The sequence below is a fragment of the Melitaea cinxia genome, chromosome 23 (genome assembly GCF_905220565.1).
Source record: "Melitaea cinxia chromosome 23, ilMelCinx1.1, whole genome shotgun sequence".
NCBI classification, from domain to species: Eukaryota; Metazoa; Arthropoda; class Insecta; order Lepidoptera; family Nymphalidae; genus Melitaea; species Melitaea cinxia.
In genome coordinates, this window is record NC_059416.1 from 2,167,032 (window position 1) to 2,178,367 (window position 11,336).

The 11,336-nt window shown below is 35.1% G+C and overlaps 1 protein-coding gene across 1 annotated transcript; it reads right to left on the bottom strand.

Moving 5' to 3' along the window:
* Positions 1-251: 251 nt before the first annotated feature.
* Positions 252-10,983, bottom strand: LOC123665055 (nicotinamide/nicotinic acid mononucleotide adenylyltransferase 1). The gene is made up of 7 exons (XM_045599407.1): positions 10,557-10,983; positions 8,681-8,792; positions 6,578-6,689; positions 3,145-3,360; positions 2,281-2,382; positions 1,254-1,414; positions 252-897 (listed from the first exon to the last, which is right to left on the bottom strand). Exons 1-7 carry the CDS (start codon positions 10,630-10,632, stop codon positions 252-254), a joined length of 1,425 nt encoding a protein of 474 aa, XP_045455363.1. The 5' UTR covers positions 10,633-10,983.
* Positions 10,984-11,336: the final 353 nt, after the last annotated feature.

The window sequence follows — 11,336 nt, forward strand, 5'->3', positions numbered from 1 at the left end:
GGAAGAAATCGCTCTCTTAGCGATAAGACCGCCTTTGTACATCTTCCTCTAATTATACTACTTTTGTTTGTATCTTTTAATGGTGTGCAATAAAGAATATTATTATTATTATTTGTCGACTATTTAGCTATCACTAAGTGTAACAAAAAAAAGGGGGGAGGGGGGGGTGTCGAAAACTGTAAATTAACCAGTGACGTATTTTATAAACAGCCCCTTCGATAATTTTGAAACATATTTATGAAATTCCACATTTAAACTATCGCCTCTGTATCGCTTATAACATGTATGCCATGTTTAGTCAAAATAAGCTTAACGATATCATTACAGCTCCTGGTCTTATAATTCGCGCTAGCCTTATCTTTCAACTTAATACTCTTAACCTTATCACATAGCTTACTCACCTCCGACTTGCTCTTCTTCATATCGTCCGGTTTCAATTTCCTTATCGTCGATGACGAACATCTTTTCTTGACGGTAGTTACATTTTTTTCCATACTACCCTCGCTAACCCTCCTTTTATAAACATCATAATCATCTTTAGACAGATAACTGTCTAAAGAACTGTACGCACTCACCTTTTCATCTTTGATCTTGTGTTGATTGACATCGCTGACAATTTTCACCGCTTTACCCGGTACGTAAGTCGAGGGTACTTTGTCAACATACGCGATTTTCGGTTTTGGATCTAATGTCGGACTTATTGTATCCGTATGACTTGGCATTAAGAAGTTTGATTTCTTTGCTCGTTTCACTGTTATCGTTTCATCGACGATTGACGGTTTGTCTCTTATCGATATTAGTATATTTTTGAAGCTCGTTTCTTCTGGTGATGTCATTATGACGTCTTGAGGTGATTTCTCGTAGTTAGCTAGTATATCGTTAAGCAAATTATACTCACTGTTTCCGGGCAGCGTGCAAATGCATGTCTAGTTAGTACTGTTAAAATAATACTTATATACTATTTAATATATACTACAGCTATATTTGGAGTTATTTTTAAATTACCCCAAGAAAGATTACTTTACCCAATTAATATTTTTATTTCAAACCCATAAAAAATTAAACATAAACCGTACCCAAAAATCAATTAAATTAATATAATTAAGTAGATCTGAAAGTAATTCTCAAAATAATTTATATCAAAATAAAGGTTTACTGAACAAATTTCGTCACATATTTTTACGATGAAAATTACCTATGGGGCATACATATCCAGACACCAATGACCATAGACAAATATAAAATAAACTCACGTGATACAAGGCATAGTCCCGTAGAGCCTATTTTGTCTTATATAAGCCAGTACCGCGTCATCGGTTAAATATTTAGCGCTCTCACCCCTTCTTAGTAGGCGACGTATAACTGTAGAACTTACTTCGTTGGCTATGTAATTCGTTACTAATGTCACGTTTCTCTGAAATATATATATACAGAAATATCAATAGAATCTCTTTAGTTAAATTATGCCATGTCTGTTATGTCTGGCTGTTACTAAAGTTTAAATTAAGAGAAGGACAACGATGTCAGAGGGATTGTTGTAACAACAAATTATTACTTTTTCTACAAATTGTATTATATATTATAAATTTCCTTGACTTGCCCATTGGCGTAGTTTGTAGTAACTCTGCTTTTATTTTGGGTGTAAAAGATTCACTTACCGCCACGAGTGTGACCCAAAGGTAAGATATTTATATATTTAGGTCCTTTCTTCGTTTTAGTATTTATATATGTATAATTTTATTCAAACCCAGACTAAATAAAAAAAGAATAAGCAATTTATCGATATAAAAACTTATAAATCATCATGAATATAACTTGAGCTATCACATACAAAGTCGGGTGCTGGAAAAACCTTATATTATTGGACTCTTTAGATTAACTATTATTATTCAATTCCAGACTATTCACCTAGAAAGCTTATAATAACCGCAAGTACAGGCTTTATATAGAGATTACTAGCTGACTCGGCCAACGTTGTCTTGCCGCTAAACGCTATTTAAAAATAGAGGTTGGTGGTAGAAGGGTGAAAATTTAGGGTTGTATGTATTTTTCAACGCTAAATCATAATAAAATAAAAAATAAATAATTTATCTAAAAATTAAATAAAAAATTATGGGTGGACTAACCTTAACATTTAGGGGGATGAAAAATAGATGTTGTTCGATGTCAGACCTACCCAATATGCACACAAAATTTCATGAGAATCGGTCAAGCTGTTTCGGAGGAGTTTAACTACAAACACCGCGACACGAGAATTTTATATATTAGATAAAGACTTACTCTATACTTGTAGAGCATATCTGAATCGTATATAAACCGCCCCGGGTCGAAGCCGGCACGAGTTACAACCACTAAGCCATGGCGACCCACTATCATCTCCAACTGAAATTTCATAATACATTATAATAGTTACATAAGTACATGCACATACTTTAAGCAAAGCTTTGAAGACGCACATGGTATGCACTTGTATTGGCCATACAGATGTTTGCCGTGGTCTGGGCGTTTGTGCTTGTGTATTGTGTGTGTTTCCGAACCCTCGACACAGGAGAAAATCCTGCTGGGGCCGTTGAGTGTGAGACATTTATTTATTTAGTTATAAAAAGCTGGAACTAATAGGATTTCTTTTTTAAGATTTTTAATATTCTTTGACGGATCATACAATAAGAAAAATTGGGATCACTCGTGAATTTCAGAAAACATATTAAACTCTACGCGTTTGATAAATCACAAGACAAAGTTAGCGTCTGTCATTTAGTACAGAATCGTCGTATCCGTTTATTATATATTATTTATTAGAATGCTGGGCATAGGCCTCTTGTCCCATGTAGAAGAAGGATCAGAGCTTAATCCACCACGCTGCTCCGATGCAGATCGGCGGATATATTACCCAGTATGAGTAACGATCGCTATCAGGTGTACATGATAACAACCGGGACCGACGGCTTAACGTGCTCTCCGAGGCACGGTGGGGAGATTCACAAGGACTGCACAAACACCCAGACCACGACAAACATATGTATGGTCAATACAAATGTTTGTCATTTGCGGGGATCGAACCCGCAACCGCCAGCGCAACACCCACAAACCAGTGCTGTGACGATTGCGCCAACGCGGCGTCATAATAATACAAATAATACTTACATCCTCATCCGACCATAGACCCGGTGTCGCAAACGATTCTAACAAATCAGCACCGCAGAGCAACTTAATGGTCACACTATCATCGATATTATTACCGTTTAACTTCAGATTCAAATTGTCCGGTTCGTCTATGCTGTTTACGTTTAATATATCATCTGGCAGCCAAGATGGAGGGTCAGTGTTGAAGTTCTGCGACAGGTGACGGTTTATCGTATCCTGGAAATTGAAATTAATACATTTTAAACTTTATTTTTAAAACTATTTAATAGCTAAAGCATATTATTCGATTCAAAATTATAGATGTGTGGGTTTAGTGACGCTGTATTTCATTCAAGAAATGAATAAATTTATAATTATTTAGTTTTTTTTTTAAATAAAAAACATATTTCAAGTAATTAAGAATAGATCTTTTGTATATTTCTAAAGTTCTAAAATAGTTTCTAAAGTAGTCGTACAACAGTATAGTAAGAGCGAGTTGACAAACTTCTACCTCGGGTTCTAAGAGACCTATTAACATAAACGTGCACCTATTATTAAGATTAAGTTAGCAATACATCTGAAAAATTTTCATCAAATTTCGTTCAGTAATCGTAAAAACTAAAACAAACAGACAGACAAAAATTCGAAAAGAAGTGTGCTTTTGAGCACACGACTGAAGTAAAACTTACGAAACCTAATTCTCTCTCTCTTTCCATCTTCACTTACATATCTTCCCTCGCAACTTCCCCGATCACGCTTTTCGTAACGCTCTCGATACGTATCTAACAGCTTACTAACCTAGTCAAACGTGCGCAAAGAAGTTTTACTCCAAAAATAATATTTAAACACCTATTGGCCCTATGAAGACCCTTCATACATTTTCGTCATAAATAACTCCTATGTCGACATACACCATTTAGTTTCACGATATGTATAGGTATCTCGCTTTAGCCTGTAATATCCCACTACTGGGCATAGGCCTCTTTCCCCATGTAGGAAAAGGATCAGAGCTTAATCCACCACGCTGCTCCAATGCGGGTTGGCGGATATATTCCCTACTATGAGTAACGATCGCTATCAGGTGTTCATGATAACAACCGGGACCGACGGCTTAACGTGCTCTCCGAGGCACGGTGGGGAAACCCATAAGGACTGCACGAACACCCAGACCACAGCAAACACCTGTATCGCCAAATGTATAGGTATATGTGTTAAAAATTTGAACAGAACTCGTCGAAAAATGGACATCATATCATATCACATCATAATGACATCAGATCATATCATAATTACATCACCACTGCGCCAAAGAACTTTCTCGAAACAGATCGATTCGTACTGCGATGTTTAACTTAGCCTTCATACTCGTCCTTGGCGGTTAATCGATTTAGTTTTTTGTGTTTACATTACATCATGAATTTTTAAGATTTTCGTAGAGGCGAAAGGTCTATGTGAATATAAACAAAATATCGATCGAATAGTATTTTTTTTTTATTTATTAATAATAATATACTAATATTACAAAGAGGAATGATTTGATTGTTTGTTTGCATTGAATAAGCTCCGAAACTACTGAACCGATTTGAAAAATTCTTTCACTGCTAGTCAGCGGCACTATACGCGGGTGACATGGGCTATATTATATTTTCAAAAAAATTTGAGGAAAAAATTATTTTGAAATTTTTGTTGTATACCCGTGCTGAACCGCGCCGCGATGTCATTAATAATCTACTAATTATCCGACATGCCAAAAATAAACTATTAAGAAGAAACGCAAAGTTTCATCTACTTATCTCTATGTCTTATCTTAATATATATAAATTGCGCGTCACGTTGTTTGTCTCTTGGTCTCCTTAACTACCTAACTGATTTTAATCAAATTTGCACACCGTGTGCAGTTTGATCCAACTTGAAAGACAGGCTATATTTTATTTCGATTAATGAGTGCGATATTTTTATTGCAAAATTTAAAACAAATATGGCGGTACGCAGTTCGCCAGGTCAGCTAGTTATATTATATACATAGCAGTTCTTCAACTCAATACAGAAGCATCTCGAGAAAACAACGAGTGCGCTTTAGACCACACGACTGAAGTAATACTTCTTTAGCTCCAACTAACTTATATCTCCCTCTAAACTTGCGTTCGCAGTGTCCGATCACACTTTTCGTAACGCTCTCGTCACGCATTCACCAGCTTACTCCCCAAGTCAAGCGTGTGCAAAGAAGTTTTACTTCGAAAAAATTCAGTCTAACTGCTTCTAAAAACGTTCCAAGCTTCGAAAAAGAAACTTTATATTTATAACACAATATCTATCAATATGATGTGAAAGTTTTATGACTCATAACTATGTAAATAATTCATATTATGTAACTAGATATAGGTAAGTGTGTCACGCAAGGTCAGCAAGGTCTATGATAAACATGCTTGAGGAAGGTCACGTTACTGTGGATATAAACGAACTTTATACTGTTCTGAAAAAGGTCATACAATTGCCATTTGCCACAGTTCTTTACATTTTTTTTATATACAACAAGGTCGGCAAACAAGCGCACGGCTCACCTAATCGTTAGCGAATACCGTAACCTATAGACGCTTGCAAAACCAGAAGCATCGCAAGCGTGATGCCAACCCTACTCTCGATCCTCGCCAGCAGCTCTGGTCATCTTACTCACAACAGGAACACAAAACTACTTGAAAGCAGTATTATTTAGCTGTGATCTGCTGTAAGGTCGAGGTACTTCCCAAGACAGGCTGCTCCAGATTTTGAGCAGGGTATTTCCTGATCAAAATCTGCCCTACCTTCCTACCTACTGGAACATTTGCAAAAACAAAATTATTCTTGAAAAATGTAAAGATTTCATGTCATTTTTATTCACCAATAACAAGGAAAGTTGTGTGTCAGATACTTTTTTTTTTATGTCACTAGGTCGGCAAACAAGCTACGGCTCACCTGATGGTAAGAGATTACCGTAGCTTGTAGACGCCTGCAACACCAGAAGCATCGCAAGCGCGTTGCCGACCCAACCCCCAATCCCCTCCAGGAGCTCTGGTCACCTTACTCACCAACATAAACACAATACTGCTTGAAAACAGTATTATTTAGCTGTGGTCTTCTGTAAGGTCGAGGTACTACCCCAGTCGGGCTGTTCCATATTTTGAGCAGGAAATTCCTGCTGTGCCCTACCTCAGTTATCCTAGACACGGCTGGAGTTTACTCCTACAGAACTGCTACCGTGAAATTAAAAAAAAAAAAACGAATATACTTTAGACTACACGACTGAAGTGAAACTTACGAAACGAACTCTCTTCCAATCTTCACTAACTTATATCTCCCTCTCAACTCACACTCTTCGTAACGCTCTCGTCACGCATTCACCAGCTTGCTCACCAAATTCCCCAAATCAAGCGTACGTAAAGAAGTTTTACTTCAAAAATATTAATTGTTAATTTACCTGATGGTGCTGTAGAGACATTTTTGTTCTAGTCCATCCAGACTGCTGAGTCTCCCACTCGGATACCTTAATCCATCCAGACGATCTTAACGCTAATTTTAGCATTGATATCCTGTAAAAATGACAATTAGTTTTTATATTTTTTACACATATGGCAGCTTGTTCCTGAGGTAGGCAACTTAACGCCTGCTTTTTTAGGTAACAACCATCTATCACCATCATCAGAGCAGCCTTTCGCAGTCCACTACTGGACATAGGCCTCCACACGTTCACACAAAAAATGGCGTGGACTCATGTATTTTGCCCATAGTCACTAACAACCAGCTAATCCCTACTATATATCCCTAGTTAATATTACAAATGTGAATGTAAGTTTGTTTGTTACTCTTTCACGCGAAACTTTATACATATATTCTTGGAAATACCTAGTAGAAGTAACAGGATACTTTTTATTTAAAAAAAATTTCAATACGAGCGAAGCCGTGGGTAAAAGCTAGTATAAATTATAATTTTATTTACAAGGAAAATTGATATCACATAAAAATATGTACAAATACAAAGTTCGCCGGGTCGGGTAGTATCATTGAAAACCGATAACCGGCATCAGTACATTTTTTTTGTAAAACATAGTTTTAAATAATTGTGTTTGCTCGCAAACGAAAAAAAAAACCGACTTCAATTACATCGACGAGTAATACAACGTAGATCGACGAAAAAATACTCAAGTAACTGCGCGTTATCAAAGATTACTCAAGAAGTAGTTATCAGATCTCAATAAAATTTATATGTGACCACATGACAAACATCAGCTTTCGATTAAATTAAAAATTATTAAAATCGGGCACCCAGTAAAAAGTTATTGCGGATTTTCAAGAATTTCCATCAAATTCTCTGGGATCCCATCATCAGATCCTGGTTTTCTTATCATGGTATTAAACTTGAGAAATCTCCTTTCCAACAAAAAAAGAATTATCAAAATCGGTACATCCAGTAGAAAAAAAGCGTCAAGTAAAAACGCATTATTAGGTATAGCTCGAAAAGTAGTTAGATCTCAAATAAATTTAAATGGGACCAATTGGCACACACCACCTTTCGATTAAAAGAAAATTTGTCGAAATCGCTCCACCATTTGTCGAAATCGCTCCACCCAGTCAAAAGTTCTGATGTAACATACATAAAAAAAAAAATACAGTCGAATTGAGAACCTCCTCCTTTTTTGGAAGTCGGTTAAAAAAAAACAAACATTTGTTCGAGAATAAAAAAATCAACTAATCATGAGATCTCGTTCAAATTCAAATGGATCCACACGAAAACGTTAGCGCTGTTTGCAGTGGTCCTGCTTTCTGCTACGCGGCTTGTGGGTTCGATTCCCGCCTGAGTCTCGCTGTAATATTTGTATTTATATATTTGCATATGTTGTGACGACGCGTTGGCACAACGGTCACAGCACTGGTTTGTGGCTGATCCCCGTACATGACAAACATTTGTATTAGCTATACACGTTTGCCGTGGTCTGGGTTTTTTTACAGTCCTTGTGGGTCACCACACCGTGCCTCGGAGATCACGTTAAGCTGTCGGTCCCGGTTGATATCGTATACACTTGATAGCGATCGTAACTCATATAGTAGGGAATATATCCGCCATCCCGCATTGAAGCAGCGTGGTGGATTAAGCTCTGATACTTCTCCTACATGGGGAAAGAGGCCCAGCAGTGGGATATTACAGGCTGAACCAATTTGTATATGTATTATTTCCATTATAAAAAAATATATAGCTATATCAGTCGACTGTTACCTATAATACAAGCATTAAGTTGCTTACTTTAGGAGCACTTAAGATATTTATTTATTTATTTATTTACTATTTATCTCTGTATTTCAAGTAAAAATTTCATGAGATGAGATTAATGAGTATAAGAGATGGGGTTGTATAAGCTTCACCACATATCCCCAGAGAGGGGTGAAGGGGATAAAAAGTTCCTAAAAAACATCACATAATCCCCACATAACAGACCCTACAATTTGCTATCTATACTATTATTTAGTTTATGTAATTAATAATACTAGGTTCTATACTAGCAGTTAGTTATAATTTTTATCTCACCTATGATGCGCAGCCACTAGATCTTTCTTTCCATATGCATCATGTACCGGAGACACAAAACCACCAACAATAGTTCCCAAACCCTGCGAGTGGATATAATCTCTTGCTATTTCTGTAAGAAATATTACTATTTATTATAATTATTTGTATTTAGCAACAGGTTAAATGTTTGGTTACATTTTGTATGTTATATTATTAAAATTGCATGTATACAGCTCCATTTGTAGATCACAAGCTTACCACATGTGGCCGGTACAGATCCACATTTTTGGGTGTTCTATTTTTTCCTTTAATATTTACACCACTTTATTATAGTTAATTTTTTTTTTACTCGTCTTAGAGGCTTAAAAACTCCGGAAAAAAACCCCTAGATATGCCAATGTAATCAATGCAATAAAACTTTACTGTCTTGCTGGCTGGCCTAATGGCACCGTTTGCAGTGACCCTACTTTCTCCTTTTGAAGCCGAGGGTTTGATTCCCGCCTCGAGGCTGGGTGTGATATGTTTTTATCTATAACTATTATTTTTATGTATTTATCAAAAGTATATATATATGTAGCTATATCAGTCGGCTTCTTTATACCTTGAATGGAACTTGAAGTTTTATATTTTAATATTTTATAATAATGAATCTTATCTAATAACAATGAAATCTCGTATTTATACTAATTATGAGTCACTAAACACGTTACGATCCGGATGAGCCTAATCACCCCCTCTAACCCTCTCATTCCGCGAACTTAAAAACGCACCCTCGTATATTATACCACCCTCCCTAGGTATGGGGGCTCCTTTTATTGTGGCTGTGGTGGTTTATATTCTTGCCAGATTGGCTCATATATTAAGTGAAAGTAAATATTTAAAAAATGGGAATTATAATATTGCGACCAACGGTAGCCTTTTTTTAACCGATCCAAAAAAGGAGGAGGCTTTTAATTCAATTGTATTTCGTTCCTCTTTGGTGTCCTACGACACCACACGGTTTTTATTTATACTGTGACTGAGAAATTGATTTAATAAATTATAATGATACTGTATGAAATGCATCATGTACAGTGCTGAACATAGATTTGTGTGATGTTAGAGTTGCACCTTACAATTATAACAATTGTAAATTATTGTGATGATGATGATGAGTGATAAAATTGTTTCTAAATGGCATGAGTTTATACTACAAATGATACACACAAGTATGTATAACAACAATTAAGATTGTAGCTGGTATGTTGGACCAAAGTATGAGAACAATACAAGTAAATGCTTAATCAGCGGAATTGGAATAAGAAATGAATTCTCACATGGGAAAGTTGTATTAGAATTAAATCGAAAATTAATCAAGAGCATGTAATTCTGTTCGGACGTGTCCATTGTAATTTTTCAAATAATTTTTAATTAAATAGTTTAGTTTAATTAATGTAATATCTTTTAAAAAGCCCTTTCGTGCTCCCCTAAACTTGTCTAACTTTATAAGAAATTGTTAATTGTATCATTTACTACTATTTGTTGATATTAAGAAATAAAAAAATATTTACTTATATGTTCTCTCTACAAGTTTAAAGTATGATTTTATTTTTGAATGAATCATCCATTTTTATATCAACAAACTATTCTATGAATTATAGCGAACAAAACTAGACAATAATTATGTTTCTTATAAATTTACCTGATTGATTAAGCAAAATTAAATAACGAAAAACTATATTTTTCAGTAATATAATAAAACTCGTGTTATACTTAAGACAATTACTACCTACATAATGATAAACAATATTTATCGAGGTAACATTTAAATAAATAATTATTAAGTAAACTCGAAGACGTAAGAATCGATAAGAAATAAATTATTAAAAAAATATTTATAGTATAATCAACTTACCGAACATTCTTAAATGCATATACGTCGGAGGGCTAAAGCTACCGCACGCCATTAACACAATCTTTCCTTGAGACATTTTTTAAAAGCCTTTTTTTAGATTACAGTAAAACCCGTGTGTATGACTAGATCTAAATCAAAGATCTAAAATCTTAAATTCTATTTTGTTTCTTCCTTTGGTTTCTTCTATACTGTCAATGACTCAATGAGTGTCAAAATCAAAAATCAATGTGATAGTGATGTAGAGATGGGTTCCTCACTCATGAGGTGTCTCATTTGAGGTACTCGTGATCGCAAATTGAAAGAGTTACTCGAATTTCATTATTGAACCACCTCACTCGTTTACGCGTCCTCACATTGACATTATTGACGCGACTCACGAAGGCTCGACGAGGACGATTAATTCTCACTTCAATGAGAACGATTCTTTGAGGATGAGGTGGACGTACTTATTTCATAATTGAACATCGAGTTAGAGAATGAGTAAGGTGAAGAGTCGAAATTTTGAAAACAGAGTTAATTCATACGATGGCTAGTTCACGCAAATACCGTTAATTATTAAATATAATTTGGAATTTCATTCTAAGAACAAAAGATTTTTTGTTGTTGTTTAAATTTTGTTTAAACATGTTTTACATATTTTTTTTTTTTTTGTTTAATAATTATAATCCTAAGCAAAAATATTTTTGTGTTTATGTATCGTTAAAATGTTATTTAAATATTATTGGTAATAAATAATTTTCGACACCTATTTGTTGCCTTTTCATTTATACCTAATCAATG